General features: G+C 40.9%; 1 protein-coding gene across 2 annotated transcripts in view; it reads right to left on the minus strand.

Moving 5' to 3' along the window:
- The window catches only part of RyR (Ryanodine receptor), a 313,565-nt gene that overhangs the window by 78,584 nt on the left and 214,981 nt on the right, over window positions 1-20,000 (minus strand). For both annotated transcript variants that reach the window (XM_075673606.1, XM_075673605.1), the window contains exons 74-86: window positions 18,248-18,329; window positions 16,043-16,069; window positions 15,141-15,277; window positions 13,979-14,114; window positions 12,318-12,371; window positions 10,457-10,572; window positions 9,345-9,523; window positions 8,317-8,387; window positions 7,457-7,544; window positions 6,996-7,124; window positions 5,886-6,044; window positions 5,188-5,247; window positions 3,000-3,164 (exon numbers count right to left, since the gene is read on the minus strand). In XM_075673606.1, the coding sequence (XP_075529721.1) occupies window positions 3,000-3,164; window positions 5,188-5,247; window positions 5,886-6,044; window positions 6,996-7,124; window positions 7,457-7,544; window positions 8,317-8,387; window positions 9,345-9,523; window positions 10,457-10,572; window positions 12,318-12,371; window positions 13,979-14,114; window positions 15,141-15,277; window positions 16,043-16,069; window positions 18,248-18,329 (1,403 nt within the window). The remainder of the gene's footprint in view (window positions 1-2,999; window positions 3,165-5,187; window positions 5,248-5,885; window positions 6,045-6,995; window positions 7,125-7,456; window positions 7,545-8,316; window positions 8,388-9,344; window positions 9,524-10,456; window positions 10,573-12,317; window positions 12,372-13,978; window positions 14,115-15,140; window positions 15,278-16,042; window positions 16,070-18,247; window positions 18,330-20,000) is intronic.

The raw sequence follows: 20,000 nt of genomic DNA on the forward strand, positions 1-20,000 counted from the left end.
GAAAATAAATGCGTTTGAACAACTTACAATTAATATATCACAAAGTCAATCAGACCTGCTGCTTACGTTTGCAACCTATCTTTGCAGCATGAAACATTATACGCCAGTGTCACTATAGAAAAACCACTGTACTGCGATGCTGAGCAAAATGGTGCTTTGAGATTTCTTAGAAAATGAAGGCTATTTTCTGCTTCTTCAGGTATATTAATCAATAGACTCATGTTCAACAACACTATTATAAAAGAACAATGTGATCTCTAACACAATTAAGTCCATCATCTTCTCTTGGATGGCACTCCAACTTTCTCCATTAAGCAATATACCTAAAGGGTGAACGCTGGTAAAATAACAATATTACATTCAGTCAAGTCTACTATGCAGTAATCGCAGACAACTTGCTGTGGCAATGAAGGGAAAGCTACGGGAGTGGAGCTTCTGCATTTAAGCTACTGCGCCAAGTAGTGCAGTCATAGCTTAAGAGCACTTTTGGTTTCTAGGAATAGATACTGCAAATCAGCATAGTTTCCGCGTGTGATGATTTGATGTTTGCCCAAACACGGATGAGAATAGCCGAAAAATAAGTCGTACTTAACACTCACTGGTGTACTTTGTCGTATTTTGCTGGTGCTAATGAAATGTTTCTTTCTCTTCCACAGCTTAAGCTAATGCTAATGAGAATGTAAGACTGGTTTCGGGGGCGCTCTGACTTGTGTGTACTTTGCTCCCATAGCTTTGGCTTCATTGCTACGGAAAGTTGTCTGCGAGTATAACCAGGTTCACAAGAAAGCACCATTCGTGCCTGATGCCTGATGAGGCAATCTGAAGTTGTGTATAGCTGTAAAGTACTGCAGAGAGACTGTTCATATTCACAGCGTAATATCCAAGGAGACACACACACACTGACAGAGAAATGAAATATAAGGGACAATCACTGGTGTTCGTGTCTTCTTGAATTTTGTGCTGTGAATATGAATGCAAGCGCTAGCAATCAACTGGCCCTCCTTAATGCCTTGACAGCTACTGCAGAGAACTACACCAAGGGCAAAGAATGGTCCTTAGCGTTCACAAGAGCATGGATGTGGCATATAGATCCACAGATGTCATCAGCGCACTGTAAGTTCTATCGTAATGTCGAACATCAATATATGGAAGATGGATGCGCCAGACCTCGATATAACGAACCTCAATTTAATTAAATTCACGATGTGATGAACTATATTTATTTTCCAATATTAGTTTTATTGAAAATCGAGTATATTTTTTCGATTTAACAAAGTAATTTTGTGACACAGTGTTGATTTAACGAAGTTTTTGGCCATTTCAAGCTTATACCTGGAGCTTGTATGGCCAGGAAATCTGCCGCAAAAAAAGAAAACTATACGAATGCTGGCGATGCAAAAGTTATTTTATGCGTCCTTCTGCGTAAAGAGTTTGAGAGGCTAAAATGCTGTCAAAGCGCGAGCGCCGAGACGCAGTAGGCAGCAAACGCCGCTGCGGCATTTGCTGTGTTGGTATACAACATGCGACTTGTGGAGGCAGTGAACGCGGTAGCTTGCAGGGCTCGGAGAAACACGAGAGCTGGCTATTCCTCTCGCGCAAAGGAGTTGCGGAGGCATTGAACATGGGGTAACGTGATGAAGTGCTAGGGAGAGTGGGCGTGGGTGGGGGGCCAACATACGCCTATCTGTCTTCTCCTCCTAGCGTGTGCGGGGCTTCCTCGTGCACGACCTCATGCGCGGGCCAGGTGGCGTGCCTTTGAGGTAATCTTCCCCTAGCAAGTGTAAAGGTCGAGCCGAGACGGTTGGTGCCTTGGTGCGTGCTAGGTTCTCGCAGGTTTAGTGTTGACAGTCACATAATCCCAAGTTTCCGAGACAAGGTGTGAAGCATTCGCTCGCGTTGCGAAAGCTAGTTTATGGTCATTGAGTGAGATATCTGTTAATGTTTGCCTGAGCACGCGTGACACCGATAAAACAACAAACCTTGCTATGTGTAGTTGTCTCTCTGCTATCGCCATCCATGCTCTGCCTTTCTGTGGTGAAGCTGACTTTTCATTTTTTTTGCCCAAGATGAATATCTAATATCCTTCTATTTTTTTTTATTTGTGGGCGCCGGCAGTGGGCATTAAGCACGGTCAGCCATGGCGTCCAATACTTACGGCGCATCACGACACAACACTGGCAAATGTCGGACGGTGTGCGCTGCGGCAATGCATTGCTCTCGGCACAATCTGCACCGCACACACTGGCGCTCGTAACCGCACTTTTATGTCCCGACTTTCTTGCGATTTGTTTATAAGTGCTTAGTGACAAGATACTATCCACCAGAAATGCTCTGAGAATTTGTGAAGTTGTTTTACTGCTGAAACTTTAAAACTTCGAATTATTTAAATTTGTGATTAACGAAAATTTTCGCTGCAAGTGCAACTTCGTCATATCGAGGTTTAACTGTATAACAAACTAATGGATATAACAATTTACTGGATATAACAAAGTAAATCTAAAAATGTTGTCTCGATGTCATCACGTAACGAAGATGGGCTTATAAGAATATCAGATATAATGAAAGTATTTTTGTGTTGGATGCCACTTAATTATATAGAGGTTTGACTGTATTCATATTGATTCGTTTGGCTTAATGTATTGTCAAGGCCCACTTTGTCCCCACATGAAAAAAAAAACAAAGCCTATGGGTTCAGATGCCCTATTTGCTTGTGCAGACTCGTGTACAATGAAATAAACCAATAGCACCAACAACATAAAGGTTTAGTTCCATTTAAGACAAAAATTGCTACAGATCGTATTATTCTTGTATTTCTTCTGTTAGTGAAAACGAGAATTAGGTAGTTTTATGAAATAACATGTTAACGAACTTGATTCACAGCAAGGTGTGAAAAGCCCTTTCTCTTCAGTCTAAAAAAATCGTGATTTCAGTCCGACATCTCAGACTGCGGAAATGAAGAAGCACTTGGAAAAAAGAAAATAGCCCCAGATCACACTTACCACATGTAGTCCATAGAGCACCTTGGCCATGTCCATGATGCGCTCAACGAGCCTGTCCTGGGATACAACAGGCACCACCGCGTTGGGCTCCACAGGTGTTGACCGTTGGCTGCCCAACTTGCTGTACAGGTAGTGCTGCCAGCTCATTGCATCTGTCGGGTCAATCTTTGCAAGTTGGGAAGGAGGAGGGGCAGCAGTAGAGAGAAAGATCAAGAGCTTGCTAGACCTTTGGAAAAACCGATGGCCAACTGTGATGTGCGCTCAAGAGAGACGACGCAGAAAACCTGCCAGACAACAGACTGATATTTTAGATGTACGGTAGAGGACTGCCTTTTTAAAAAAAAGGTGCGCTCTCTTAAGACGAATGCTTCAGTAAGCCACAGAGTTTGGGATCGTTTGTTTTGTTTCTAGTTTTTTTTTTAATCAATCAATCAATTTATTATTATTAGACATTACAATTACAAAGAAAATGTAATATAGAAGGAGGTCCCAAAGTAAAAACTGTCAGAGGGACCTCCTGTTACAACATGTATAAAATATATAATATAGGGTTAGCAATGAGGGTAAGAACAGCATGAAAATGCAATCAACATATTAGAAGTAATTAATGAAACATCTGGTAGTTGAAGATTGCACAAAAATTTGCAAGAATAATTCTATCTTGAAATACACATGAAGTTACGATCATCAGAGTAATTGAATAGGAGTATAATGATTATGAACAACAGTGCGCAATCCAACAATGCAACAAAACTAATTTACAAACGGCTGAAATGAAAAGTTTCAGTGAACTTGTGACTTCATGTGTGACTTCAGTGACTTTCTTTAAATTATTTCCGGTGTCCCTCAATAGATAGGTGAATGCAACTTGATTCATAATAGCTGTTTTGTAAATCCTGCTTACACGTTCCTGCTGCTGTGAGTAATAGCACACAGCAACTAGATCGGTGAAGTTCCATTCTCTCATAAAAAAAGTGCCTCCACAGAATAAGGTACCCCTAATGGCCTACACAATACCTGAAAGCCATGACGCCAACGAAAAGAAAGACGGACAGTGGCAGGTCAAACAGCTGGTCTCATTCAGAATTTTGTGTTTTTCCATCGATTTCCTTCTAAAATAAGTACTGATTCCTAGAGCTACACTTTTGAAGCACTACCTATGCAAGCATCTACAGGCTGACATAGCACGGCTAACAGCGCAAAAATGGGACAAAATATGACAGGAACAGACGGCACGGGTGCTGACTTCCAACTAAAGTAGTTCACTGCATACAGGCGAGACATTATGCAGAAAAAAAAAACTTGTAAAGGCATCTTTCAGCTTGATCATACACTGTTTGCCACATTATGTTGCGATACCAACAATCCTGGCTAACTCTTTTGGAATCTACCAGATGGCCCATACTTCAGTTCTACACCAGGTGCTCTAACCAGGCGGGCATAAATGCCCAATTCGGCTCTATGAATAACGCAGATGATGAGATAAAGTAGCAGGAGTGCCTGTGCTCAGATCCATGAGCCCAACAAAGCATTCGAAGAACTTTGCATGTAAAACGTAACCATGTCTGAAACTGGTGTGTATAAGGGTGCAAGTGCCTGAATACATCCATCTCGCTACCATAGAGAAGCCTACTATGTTCTTACAATAAAACATTTTGCCTCTTGAGAGCAAGCCCTTCCTTACAAAATGCAGCATATTGCAGCTTGATTTCGGCGTAGAGATGCTAAAAATTCAAACGTAACCAATCACACGAAAATTCTTAGTTTGTCATACCAACAATGCGCTTAAAATAAACAAAAGCTAAGACATCAGTCACAGATTTTGTTTCTGCGTAAGAAAGAAGCCTTAAAGGCATTCTGTGTGTCAGGCTGTGTATGCATGAACAATGATCAACACAAATGAATGGCAGCATTCACATGTCCAGTTGTTGAGCATGAGTTTTCTGAATAACAAGGAACTGTGTATCCTCATTGATGATACAAAGTACATGGGCATTCTTCAACCTGTGTGATTGCCTGTTTATTCAAATGGTTACTCCTGGTAACTGCTGTGTGCTACCATGTGTGATTGCCGTAAAAATTGACAGGCCTTTAACTTTCACAAAGCACGAACATGGCATACTTTCCTGAAGTTGTCAAGTGTGTGATGACTTGACATTTCTTAGAAGACACCAGCCTTACAACTCACCTTATCAGGAAGAGTTAGCTGGAGCTTGACGTAATCAAAGATGTCCGAGTCTTGGCATTTCTGTAAAAATGATTCCACATCAAATATGCGTCAACATTGTACAGGAGATGGGCATTTGAGAAGGAGGTTCCAAGGACATACAAGGAGTCAATCTTATTATTTATCATGCGTGTATTGCTGCGCTTTTTGACGGCGACCATTTTTCACCTGATCATCACACATGTCAATTAGTTCCTCAACACAAGGTCCGCTCTACAGCACCAAAAAATTATAAAATGCTGTTGGGGATTCTTTAGCAAAGGGTCTGTCTCCCGCAAGTGGAATGCTTTTTTCAAGAACGTAAGCAAGCCTGAGCGATTATCCTGGAATGTGCTGGGATTCAAGTATACAAATAACGGATGCACTTGACCACCTGTGAGATTGCATTTTCAATGACCGACGACTGCGCTCCCTGCTGTCATTGTGCTGCAAGTTTTGCTCGACTTTCTTTGCACCAGACTGCTCGATAAAGAGTGAAGACGTTTCACTCGCCATTTGACCTTGCTTGGTTTCGTCGGCATCACTGTACCATGTGACAACACACAGCAACCGTTGTGGCAAATTTATTGCAACAGGCTGTCACAGGGATAAACGAGGACGTTCTGTATGGTCCGGGGCATTTCAGAGTGAAAAACTGGTCAGCCGCGACGTCCACTCACAGTGAGGAACTTCTCCTTGGCGTGCTGGACGAGCTCCTGCTCCCGGCCGGCGAACAGGTTGAGGCCGACGGGCAGGAGGCGTTTGAGGCAGGCCACCACCAGGCTGGCCGCCAGCTCCTTGTCCTTGTCCCGCTTGCCATCACGTTTCTTTTTCTTCTCCTGCATGCGCACACGGGCATCGCAGAGAAACAAAAGCCTGCCTTCTGGCCAGATCACGACATCAACAACATGTCCTACAGCACGTCATCTCATAATAGCCTTAAACCTGGCGTTCTTGATCCGTGTTACCAGTGCACCATTAAATGGGACGCAAAGAGAAGACAAGGACGCATCAAATTCCAATGTCACAAAGATTTTGAAGACATTACAGGGCAGACATTGCATACATCTTATAGGCATGGCATCTGTGACGTCTATGTCTGGTCTTGGTGTACAGCTTAATCTTGCGCTGGTGACACGAATTGGAATCAGAACAACCGTAGCCCATGTATAACAGCATTACCTAAACTGGCAAAAGTGTATCGTTTAAAATATTAAAAAGTAATACACAAGCTATGTAGGAAAAGACGTTTTATAAACAAGCATAGTGGCATCTCTAGAGCGTCATTTTTGTTAGTTTCTTTTCTCACTGCAGCAACAGGTAGATGGTAACAATGGCTGTGGCACTTGTTGCCTATGCCTGCCCCCATTCAGAATCTATCAACAGAAAATACAGAAACATTAGTGGTGGCCATTCCTGCTTCTTTAGGCTGCCTTTCTGTCTTTCTTAATGCAAAATAATGAGTTGCAGAACAAAAATAAAACAGCACTGGTGTTTGTCACTTCCAGTATTCTGTACCTTGACTTTCTCTGTCTTTGTACAGAAGGGGATGAGAGGACTTAAAAAAGTGTTACTGTTCATCGTTGGTATCTCTTTCTACCCTCTGCACTGTTTTTTCCAGAAAGCAACAAACCAAATCGCCTATATATATATATGCTAGTAATTATTAAGTTTGGTATTTCAAGTTTTTCCAAGCAGTCTTCAGATCTCTTCGTAACAGTCTAGGGAGACACAGCGAACAAGACATCTCTTAAAAGTTGTGCACAGGTCTTGCACAAAATGGCACCCACCTTCTTCTGGCTCTGGCCAGCGTCTACGGTCTGCACGCTGGCTCGTCCACGTCCCGAGGAGGGCATGATGAGCGCCATGTTGTCGATCTCGTGCTGGGAGATGAAGTTGGCTTCCTCTCGCCGAAAGTACTGCACATATAGAAGGAAAATTTGTATATGTGCATTGCATATTCGCTAAACATATAAGCGACAATCTACAGAATGTAACCATTTCACATAACGTCCTATTTTACAAGTTACTTCGTTCAGTGCTGCTATACATAAATTTTGCATTCTTGCATATGTATCGTATGCTTGTATCACCTCTATATCACGTAAGAAAGGCAGTTAATTGAAACCTTTCGACATACTGTTCCCTTCAGTACCAAATTCCAAGTCATCAGCGCATGCAAAAACGAGAGACAACAAATTAATAAGCATGAATTTGAATGCTTTTTAACAAAAATATTAGTGACACTCACCTGAGACTTGTTCCAAGTGTTGAACACATGCGCAACGCAAGTGTATACTTGTTCAGCTTCTTTCACATTGTTCTTGAGCCAGTGATTTCTGCCGAAAAATAGGTGTGATAGAAGAGGACAGTCTGACAATGTTCGAAAGCTACAATGACCTTTTGAACAATACTGTTAGTGATAAAATGCTTTACAACAGTAAATTAGTACATGTGTACAGAGAAATGCATCAAAAAATATAAGGTGTCCAATACCTTAGCCTAGAGCATGCTACTTATTCTCTTGTTAACGGCTGTGAAACAGTGCAGTCAGTTTTATTTATCACAGGTACACTAGAGCTTTTTAAGTTTTCCCTGAGCAGCTTTGGATAGTCATGGTTTTTTGACCTTCGACTTGTGTTAGTATTCAAATTCAGTTATGCTAAAACTAGTGAGCCATTCCTGTCATGAATGTTCTCACTCATTGATGTGTCTTCAGGCAATCTGGAAAAGCATGCTAAACAGTATTGTCATCCCTAAACAGAAATGCAATGACTTAAGCTCCAAGTAGAGAGGCAGAATATATTGGTTCATTCCTGCAGAACTTATCACTCTCTTGAAGAGGTACAGAGACCCATGGAAACATTTCCTTCATAAAAACATATTTTGATAGAAATGAATTAGGGCTTTGGAAAACACACTCTGTTTAGTCTTCCACTTGTATTTCATTTTTTTTTTGCTGATGCCTTGGCACTTTCTTGGGTTTGACTTGAAACGGTTATCTGCTTAGATTTGTTGCTAGAGTATCAGGCCATTATGACCAATAAATCTGCACGCATCTGGCACATCTATCTTCCTAAAGCTGTCAAAGTATCTCCTCTTAACACTCACCTCTGAAGGTCCACATACTTGATGAGCAGAGGGAAGAAGGCATATATATCCCGAACGAGGAGTGAGAACTCCTGAAAAGCAAGAAGTAAAAGAATAAATGAACATACAAGCGGTTCAGATGCCCATATTCCAGCTACTACAATCAGCTGAAGCAATATACTACTGAAGCTTTCAGTATGTTCAGCAGCCATGTTAATCTACCATTTAGCCATGACCAGAAGCATCACAATAGACATTCGCAGAAAGAAGTATCGATTTTATGTCACAGTAGGGCATACAATAGAGCAGACCTCCCTTAACGAAACTCAGCTAATATGATTTCTATGACAATTAATCTGAACAGTTAGCTGAACACTGTCTAGTTGTTAATATGTTCAGTACTATTCTATTACGCTGAAATGTGGAAAAACTGTTAAGACAAAGGAGATTACCACGGTTACTTTTAATTTGCTTTTAAGGCAGTTGTAAAGAGAAAGATAGACATAAGTACTAATGCATAAGCAACAAAAGCCATATAATGGACCACATAATTATTTACAACAAGCTTTTTAAAACTATATTGTTACAGGACAGCCAAAGCCAACTCCAGATAAGTGTTGGCAGTAAAATTCTTTGCGATGCTATTCTGCATACGAGTGCAAATAGGATAAAGATTTCACCAGGAGATTGCAGCTGTAAGACTGAACTGTATCAAAGTCACGTGTTATAAATGTCTCTAATGGCCTAAATCTAGCTCAGGGAAGATATTAGACTTCTCCCTTAGACCAGCATTGATTTTCGCCAGAACACAATCCTATATTAATTAAGGCAGTTGATGATTGTTTTTTTTTATGCTACCTTTCACTTTCTTAAGAATGTCGACTTAATACTGTCAAACAATGTGTTATTTCGTGATGCCTTTACATGCATCAAGTATCGCTTTTGTATTTCCCACTCCTGCTTACAGCCTTGCACAAAGCTAGCAGTAGCATGCACAAACACGCAAGCGAGAAGTTGTATAAATGGAGCGTTCTGAGTGATCGACGCACTTCTTGGAGCTGGCTCTCAGCCTGGGAGGTGTCGTCAGTGCTGGACTTGAGGTAGCTCCGCATGCACTCTTCCTTGTGGAATACTGAGTCCGCACACTGTCGGACTTTCTCCATCAGTGGCAAGATGGGGTCCCGTAGCAGTTCCTCTGATGAGTTTATCACAATCTGGCCTGCGTGCCCTGAGTTGCATAAGGAAAAAAAAAGATAACAGAAAGACACAGGGTCAAGACAAAAGTCATCAATACAAAAACAATAATGCAAGGCTTCAGATCAACTGATCACTTAGTTATTCTGTCGACTGCTTAAATCGCTCAAATATCTCGGGACTAACTGATTAAGGATTAGGAGAAATCTCATTAAACTTTACAAAAATATATGCTAGTGGATAATGTATACAATTGTCTGAGCATGCCATCTCGACCTACCTAGTTGGAGTGATTAGCTTTCTGTGCATAAATGAAAAGCTGTTTTCTAAAAAAACATTCGCATGTCCTATAAGGTTCAGAATAATACATACCCTAAGTGCAATGTATTTGCGCTATCCTACTTTCACCTTCCAGGCACACTGATCAGACATTACCTACAGCTTTCGAAACTCTACCTTGGTGCATCTCTAAAACACAACTCCTTTATGTTGCCTGCTGAGCTAACCGGGTGAATTCCACCGTGCATGCCACCATGCAAAACACAACAGAGGTTGCCCCCGGGCCACTGTGTCTTTCATGTTCGAAGATGTGCAGGGCGTTTGTCATTCTTTGTACCCTCCTCTCTTATGTAATAAGTCAAACCTTGTTATGATAAAGCTGCATCTGACAAGAAAATAACTTTACTATAGCTATATTCATTACAAGCATATAGTATTTGCTACACGCTGATAACGACGAGAAAGATTCCAGGCTTCCTTTGTTATATCCTATAGTTCTTTTATGCATGTTCATAATATTGAAGTTTGACTGTACCATCATTTGACGGCACTCAAAAGGTGATAAAATGAAATGAAATTAATTAAATTTGAGAGTAGCATCAGTTAAACAACTGATGCAGTAATCAGCAGTTGAAGAATTGACACAGTAATAAGCATTGAGGTCATGGTCCTGGACAGGTCAACGCACCTGCGATGGTTATCATCCAAGGAGAACCCTCAATGTTGACAGTTTTGCGCAGAAGGTTCAAGACGTTTTTCAAAAGGCCAGTCAGGTGGTCACTGGTAACCATGGTCACGTGGTTTCTGTCAAAAAATAAGTGAAGAGCACCTCAAGCAAAAGCAAAACGAATGCAGATGCAGTAAAATAAACTAGCTTCTCTGTGTTTGTAAATAAATTGCGCCTGCATTCTTAGTTATTTAAACTAGTCAAACGCCTATTTTGTGCTTGCGCTTCAGTACTTTGTGCAGAATTTATGTCATGAAGCCACTTTGTCTGCACAAGAAGTTGCAGCATCATTAGTCACCATGGAAGTGCTTCTAATGAAAGCTTAATATGTAATTACCTAAACCCTATGAAATGTAGATAGCTGCTTGTGATTTGCAAATGAATCCCACACCAGTAAATTTTACAATCTCATCACACCACTTAACCTTCCACTGTTTTTAACTGTGTTTCCCATACCTGGGCATCCATACTGTTACTTTAACAACCCAACTGATTCTATCTGCTTTATGCACACTCAACCCTACTTCTTCCTCTTATTGTCAATTAGAAAATCAGCCACCACCATTTGCTTTCCAATCCAAACCACTGCATCTCTGTCTCTTAGCGTTATAGCTAATATTCTTCATTCCATTACTTGTAGTGCAGTTTTTAGCTTTGTAGCCTTTTGTTCTCCTTCAAGTTTGAAGCCCATGGATCAGTGCTGGTACACGGCATTGATTGCACACATTTCTTTTCAAGAATAATGGTAAGCTGCTGGTCCAACCACATTTAAGTCTAGCTAACGTAGCAACACATCATGACTGGTGCAAATACTCACTCTTAAAAAAATTTACACCCTTCAGGGCTTATCTTGTCCCACAAGAATAATCGTCATCTGTCTTGCCCATAATTTCATTCTTTAACACTGCGAGCCCGGTACTTCCAAGTCATGAATGGCTTGCGTGTTATCAGCGTGACACGGCATTCTCGACAGGAAAATAGTGAGTGCTAAGTTTTGAAGAAAGGAAACGCAAGCAAGGCAGACGACTATTGCTGTGGGACAAATGTACACCCCAAAGGGTGCAAGTGTTCTAAGAGTGCTTAATTCTAGAGATTATCAAAAAACTAGTTCAGAATTCCCTGCTACACTGAAATACGACTAACCTTGAACATTTTAAGAAAGCATTCACAGATTCGGTCTACACATTTTAAAAGCAGTAAAAATGAGCAATTTTCCATGACAACTCAGACGGTAAACACACGGTAAAGTCACATAAACCTTTGTACTTTCATCCGAATTCGAACCTATAAAAACCACCCTAGTTGATGCTGCTGCTTCGTACTAATGTACATCAACTTAACATGACACAGCAAATTCTGAAGCTCTGCTAATTCAATATGACGTGAAGAAAGAAAGAGACAGCCCAACCCTTGCACCAGGTCTCAAGCTTTACAGTGCAATCTACCTTAGCAATAGAGTTTTTCTAAAGTTATACCCACCAGGTTATCACCATTTAATCACACTGTAAAAAGTTGAATGGGGACTACAAAACATATAGAAGTTAGTAATGAATCTGAACGACTGCAAGCAAAAATAAAGAAAGCGAAAGAGCATACAGCGGTTCCATCAGCACAATGCACGTCAATAATGCCAAGTGCTGCTTCCCTTAGTAACTGTACAACAAAAGATCCAAAGAGACTGCTGGAGCTACAACAAACATGTCACAAAAATGCCAAGAATGATTCCCTCACTGAAGAAACTGCTAATAACTGTGACATGAAGTTATTCCTCAGTCACTTGAAACTGTCCAACTGGGACCATGAGGCATTGTGTTTCCTTTACCCTGATGTAGGGTTGACATTGTCTGGACCTTGACTCCACCAAAAGGGAAGGTAGCTGAAAAAGTAAAGAAAAAAGAAAAGAATGAATGTACAAATTCGAGAAGCATGAAGTGGCCAGTATGCACCCTCCTGTTAAAATGAATGCTATTTTGCAGCTTCACTCTTATTATAGTACGTTATACCTCAGTCAAGTGTGTTCTAGCAGTTACCATTGTCATCTTCCATGACAACAAATATGCTTTGAGAGCTGCTAAGTGACACATTTCTGTTAAAAAGTCTTACTTTTTCTTTTTAAGCTGTAAAAGCTAAGCACAGCAACATACACCAATGCGCTTCAGCGACACATTTCTGTTAAAAAGTGTTGCTTTTGCTTTTTAAGCTGCAAAAGCATAAGCACAGCCACATTCACCAATGCGCTTCAGTGACACATTTCTGTTAAAAAGTCTTACTTTTGCTTTTTAAGCTGCAAAAGCTAAGCACAGCCACATTCACCAATGCGCTACAGTGACACACTTTTGTTAAAAAGTCTTGCTTTTGCTTTTAAGCTGCAAAAGCGTAAGCACAGCCACATTCACCAATGTGCTTCAGCGACACATTTCTGTTAAAAAGTGTTGCTTTTGCTTTTTAAGCTGCAAAAGCGTAAGCACAGCCACATTCACCAATGCGCTTCAGCGACACATTTCTGTTAAAAAGTCTTGCTTTTGCTTTTAAGCTGCAAAAGCGTAAGCACAGCCACATTCACCAATGTGCTTCAGCGACACATTTCTGTTAAAAAGTCTTGCTTTTGCTTTTTAAGCTGCAAAAGCGTAAGCACAGCCACATTCACCAATGTGCTTCAGCAACAGATTTCTCTTAAAAAGTCTTGCTTTTGCTTTTTAAGCTGCAAAACCGTAAGCACAACCACATTCACCAATGCGCTTCAGCGACACATTTCTGTTAAAAAGTCTTGCTTTTGCTTTTTAAGCTGCAAAAGTGTAAGAACAGCCACATTCACCAATGCGCTTCAGCGACACATTTCTGTTAAAAAGTCTTGCTTTTGCTTTTTAAGCTGCAAAAGCGTAAGCACAGCCACATTCACCAATGCGCTTAAGCAACAGATTTCTCTTAAAAAGTCTTGCTTTTGCTTTTTAAGCTGCAAAACCGTAAGCACAACCACATTCACCAATGCACTTCAGCGACACATTTCTGTTAAAAAGTCTTGCTTTTGCTTTTTAAGCTGCAAAAGCGTAAGCACAGCCACATTCACCAATGTGCTTCAGCAACAGATTTCTCTTAAAAAGTCTTGCTTTTGCTTTTTAAGCTGCAAAACCGTAAGCACAACCACATTCACCAATGCGCTTCAGCGACACATTTCTGTTAAAAAGTCTTGCTTTTGCTTTTTAAGCTGCAAAAGTGTAAGAACAGCCACATTCACCAATGCGCTTCAGCTGTTAAGCGATGATCATACTGTGAGACCACCTTAATCAAGTAGCCTAGTAGGGTTACTAATTACAGCAGAGTTCCCAGTAATAAAGCCACCACATTAAAAGTCATCTTGCAGCTGAAGTAAATGTTCTAAACCTAGAAAACATTCCACAGAAATAATTCATAAAAACACAGGATGTTGTCAGAGACTAAGGGAATAAATATAGGCTTGCAAAAGCATGATCCGCCAAATCTTACCTGCAAAGCATAGGCATCATCACATCAATGATGAAGGGCTGCTCCGCATACTTCCCGTTGCCCGTCACAAACTTCTCGACCTGCCCCATGAGGTCCTCTAATGTTGGCATGCTTGACTCTAGGGTGGCCATCACAGCTGAAAAAAAGAAACCCCATTGAAAGATGCATATTTGAAAGTGCTAAACAAAGAAGTTCATTATAGGGCAGCCTCAAGAAGGTGCCAGAGTTAACTCGAAAGTGTAGTGTTCACTTTGAGCTTTGAAGTGCTGATGTGACCACAAGTTTCTTGCCTCTGCTGTTTCTTCCGTCACCTTCACTGGCTTGATTTCAAAGCAAAAAAGTATCAAGGTCTCAAAAGACCAGGATGACAATACAGACTTGCCTACTCCTGGCAGTACCCACCTCATTTAAATAGCTTTGAACCTCTTTGCTACCAGTTTCCACATTTGTGGACACTTTTCCTAAAGCTGTGTTCTCCTGAGCAAAAAGTTGCGAGACATCAAAATTGCATGCTTTTTATAGCCTTAAATATGGTTTACTAAACTTAAGAATGAGGTGGCCATACCTTGGCTGAGGCAACAAGATGGCTACAAGCACTTACGGATACCTTCCTGTCTTCTACTGGTGTCCACATACATGGACACTTTTCCTGAAGCCAAGTATGCCTCAGCAAAAAGTTCTGTGACATTAAAATCATGCGAGATTGTCACCCAGCATTACAGTTCACCCTGCTTTCAATGAAAGCCCCATATTTCGCTTGGGAAGGCATTAAAAAAAATTAAAGTGGCTTCGAACAGCCGACCAGATCTTTTCACAACTTGTGTCTGCACTTGTGGACACAGTTTTTTTAGCTTTGAAATGCTGTTCATGTCACCAACACTTCTTTCTTGTGAGCTCCTCAAATACTGTAATAGTACAATGTTTAAAAACAGTCATTCATTTTCTTGCTTGTATTTTTTTCCGGCAGTGAAAAGATTAAACAAGCATTTAGCAACCTGCTTAACTTTCTGTTCAGCTTTGAAGACTTGAATACTAAGATAGTAGAGAAGGTTCAGCAAGCTCTGGCTTTGTTCGTTCTAACTGCAAGATATTTGGCCTGGGAACTTGTGTGTGGAAAGTACATTGGCATCACGGTACTGTCATTACAAGAAAACAAACTAACCCTGTGCTTCGAGTGAATGCTCTTGAGCTTTGCCATGGATGCAGTACGGGTTGTGCTTGTTGTGCGAGGGCTCCAGAAATGCGACAGGAAAGGTGGCCGCAAAGGCACCCAGACAGTTGCCATAAGCTGGTCGATGCCTACGGGAAAAGAAGCATGGAGCAGGAATGCAATGTGATGTGCCATTCATCCAGAAAATTAAACGTCAGCGAACCTGGGAGAAGTGTTTATATGGCATCTGTAGTGTAAAGCCCCCACAGATTCACAGGGTGGATTTAATTTCCTTATTGCACTCAATAAGCTAAAAGGCAAGCATTAGATGCATGTTCTAAATTGAGAAGAGTAAACATTTTTTAGATAAGGACCTTCAGTAATGTGCATTGCATATAAATGGTAAAACAGAAAACCCGTTTTTAACATTTCTTTTTATTTTAAAGGGTGTGGGTGGGAGGGAGGGGATTACGAACCTAGCTTTTCGTGACTCAATAGATGGCCACATGAACATTTCCAGAAGGCACACTCTTTTATCTCATAGAACAACAAATTCAGGTAAGTGCAGGCAAGAAATTTCTTCGACCAATGAAATGGCTAAAGGATTAAGAGCTAGCAAACTTTTGATAGAATTTTCTATTTCTATAGAAATTTTCTATTAAATTCAAGACAAGGCACATGCTTATCAGCAAAAGTAGAATACAAAGTAGTTTCTGCCAAAGCTTTGGTTGCCAAGAAGACTTTGAACATAGTTTGAATTTAAGTTTTGTGTTTGTTGTAGAACAGTAACTTAAAACACCTGTTTATCAGCTCCTTGTCTATTTACACACAACAATAGCTTGCCTACATGAAAATACTTATAAACTGGAAGCCTACGATGCAGAGTTGAACTAGAAAAAAATGCGCTCACTCACCGCTCTAGCTCAGCCTTGATAAAGGACCTGCATGAAAAGAGCAAATAATATCACCACAGAGAAATAAAACCTCCGAAGAAGCAGCAAAAAGAAGCATCCTTTTTTTTTAAAAAGGTATTCACTGCAAGTAGCCATTATTAAGTATGCCTAACTAAGGGACTGACTGTCATCTTGATAACGAATTACAAACTCACATTGGTTTCTTTGTCACTCAGTAACCAACTTTTCATGATGTATGATAGCCATCAAAGCTGAAATGAACATGCGTGCAATGGAATATAACAGCGCGGACAAAATTGCAAAGAAAACGACAAAAGACAATACAGCGTTTAATTTCGTCTTGTCCTTCCTTCCTTTCTGTCTGCATGGTTATATTCGTACATCTTACCAACATGCCCATTAATATACAGTCAACTTCTGCTAATTCGAACCTGTTGATACTGATGAAATTGATAAAATTATCCGGCAGGTCGAATTAAACAAGACGCAGAAAAAACTCCAAAACACACCACTGATTCATTTGACAGTATTTGCCCAATTCTAACCTGCCCCCGTATCAAATGCATGCCCAAGTTGTATGTGTCCAAAGCAGTAAACAAACATAAGAATGACATTAAAGCTCCTAGACAAAATAGAAATCTAACGTGCAACCGATTCTTCAGCAAGAAAATTTGTTGCACGATGACGGCAGGTTTCCTAAAGTCAGCTTCGCCACAGTGTTTTAAGTTTTGCTCCGCCACTGTACAGTCTTGCTATGCGGCAAAACATACAAACATTGCGAAGGGAGTTTTGGTTTTGTGTCCTACTGCGCTGAGCAGGCAATTTTCTTTAAAAAACAATGGTGCACTTAATTAATCGGGTAAACATAATTAGACATTGTGATAAACAGTTACTGCTTGAAAACCTTCCTAGGGTGGGTCGAAAATAAGTGTCTCGACGAGAGATTAAGTGTGCTCAACGCATTCGCTATCGCTCAAAGCTCTGCCGACACAGACTCTGCGACTAAAGGGTTCACAATTGGGGTCACCACATGGGTCAGGAACGTGCGTCCAGACTGACGACGTTTCAATTATCCAGTGAAGGCCAGTTTTACGATGGAAATAACGAAAGTTCGGGCCCATAGAAATGCATGGGCGCTGGCTGGGACCTTCGTACAGGATCGAATCGACCGAAATATCATATTAACCGGAGCGGAATTGACGGAAGTTTACTATACTATACTGTCTTGCTTCCAACACTTCAAGAGCTAGAGCTTGTTTTAACCAAACCGTTACAACCTTAGTCTACTAACGCTCCTTTCTGAAACTCATTCTGTGCTCCTGCTTCAAGAGAGACACGATGTGGCAATATGGTGCAATAGATTTACCGAGCTCAATGTTTTTTTTTTTCTGTTTTCACTAAGGCAACACATAATATGTCTATATTTCAGTTCTTTACACTTAACATAATTGTTTAAGCAGTGGGCGACATTTGAAAAGAGGGAACGTAGTAAACTTTTTTACAGATAGTACAAGAACAGGAAAATGAGCAAACTGAGAACAAGATGAAAGCAGGAGCCAACGTTTCAACAAGTGGACTTATGTTCTTCAAGGCGACATGTGCTTTCCTTGCCACAGTATATATGGGAAGGGTTCTCTCCAATTAATGCTACATGTGACAAGGAAAGCAGAGGGCCCTCCAGAACAGGAAAGCGAGCTAAAGAAGGCACCCAGTTTTTCCTTGGGCCTGGTGCTGGAAATGTTGGCGTCTGCTGATTGAATGACGAGGTTGAGTCACATAGTGCAGAGAGAAATGATGAAAAAGAACAGCGATTTCACAGTTCTATCAATGACAGTGACGTTAGTGAGTACTGTCAGTAATACTCCTGTGGCTCCATGGTAAATACATAAGAAGGGTTCCAGAGTACTCCTATTCCTTGGTAGAGCAGTGGACTAAAGCATTCTGCCTTACACTAGGTCTCAGTGCTTCGTTGCAGAAGGGCCAAGGCTACAACATGCAGTTGCTTGCACAGGCAGCAAAGCTTGCGATGACAACAAAGTGCAGATGGATGGATACTTTTAAATCCGTTTGCCCTCCTCATTGGTTGAGGTGCTGATAGTTTCCACAATGCTGCAGAGAACTACTAAGACTGAGTATAAGTTTGTACTTTCTCTGAAAAATAAAAAAACTTGCTCTCCTGACAAAAATGTGAAATGGCACACCAACCTCCCATTATGAAGTTCCAGGTTGGTGCCTAATGTGTACAGGCTGTTGAGGATCTTGTAGCAGGCCACCTGGATGTCACTCACTGAAATTAAGATGCAAGAGGCACCACCCTGTCAAATAAGGCTCATCTCCATTTTAACCTTGTAGAGCCACTGTAGATAAAGCTTGAATGCAGAGAGAACAGTCCTGCTTGTTATGAGCACATTTGGGCTCTTTCTCACTTTTGCCGAGTCACTTGTGGAATTCTCTAGCCTCTCATCACAGTTTTTTTTAACTTGTTCTTAACAATTTCTCGTGGACAAAAGATTGTAATTCAATCTACACAGTTGGATTATCTTATAGTGAAGTCGCACCTGACATTGGAAAAAGGTTTGTTATATCTGATATATGTCATAGGCACATAGTCATTACACATTCACGGTCACAAGAAATATTTTAGATTAACTTCATCCTATCTGATAATGTGTATATCCATGCTCATTACAAGAAGGTTCAATTGTATTCTATTCACATCTTCACAAGTCTCTTCACATTGTCACTTTTCATACTAACCTCCACAGATGCATTGAAGTATTTAGGTAACTTTTGTCAGGAACAATGAATACACTCTAAAAACTATCAACCTTGATTGCTTGATACAAAGGAACATCATAATATATTTGATGCTGACCAGTTATTGCAGTTTTCCACTGATCCTCCTCCAGTTTTAAAAAATCCAGCCACCTCTCCAAGCATGTATTGAGACGGAATACAGGAAGCTGAGGGGAAGCACGCCGTCTTCCGTCGCATGCACCGATCTGGAGGGAGGGTAGGCCCCGGCAGCCCCGCGCGTGTTCCCGGGCCACTGTATTTTGAAAGCTACTTGCGATGGGGACAGAGTCCGGCCACGCACTGTGTTGTCGCGGCTTAGTTCGTATTGATGCGAGACGCAGCACTAAGGTCAATTCGCTCGCTACTGCTGCCGCGCTTCCTCACTCCAGCATTTTGATGAGTTTCCATGGTCATAGAGTGAGATGTGTTCATGTTTGTTCGTGCATGCGGGACATCGTGCTTGTTAATTTACCTAATATGCCTTCGTTTACAAGTTTACACGGCAGATTAAACTACTAACCTTACTTTGTATAGCTAGCTGTCCACTAGTTTGCTATCGGAATCGATGCTTTGCCTTTAGAGTGAAACTGCGACTTTTTAATAAAGTACTATTCTGTTTAAATTCTGGGCTTGTTTCATGAGGGCTATCAGCTTGTTTGCCCGATTTCAATTGGTCACCAGCTCAAATATCTTTGCGAAAAGTCCATCTCTTATGTAGCTGACAAATCTAGGTGGCATAAGGCCAAATTATGCATTGTCATACTATGACGTCTCATGCCATGAAACCTATCCCTCGTGCACATGTTTGATGTCAACAGAACAGGCGGTTTGACTCATACAAAAAGCATAACTGAATTGCACAAATCAGGTGCCCAATGTGTTTTGAGTTAGCAGTTCCTACAATACTGAAAATACTGAATGCAATGAAATACTGAAATAAAATGAAATTACAATGAAATGAAATACTGAATGAAATACTGAAAGGTTTGCACACTTAAAGTAAGCCACCACTTTTGTATGCAGACAATGTACTACAGCTCACTGGTGACCGATTTCTACATCTAAAATCTACGCATGGCCTATAGATGGATCATGTCTCTAGACTCTAGACTGACAACCTGTGTTTTTAGAATGAGCAATGGCGTGCTCAACCTCCATCAGA

This window comes from Dermacentor variabilis, chromosome 11 (assembly GCF_050947875.1).
Source record: "Dermacentor variabilis isolate Ectoservices chromosome 11, ASM5094787v1, whole genome shotgun sequence".
Lineage (NCBI taxonomy): Eukaryota > Metazoa > Arthropoda > Arachnida > Ixodida > Ixodidae > Dermacentor > Dermacentor variabilis.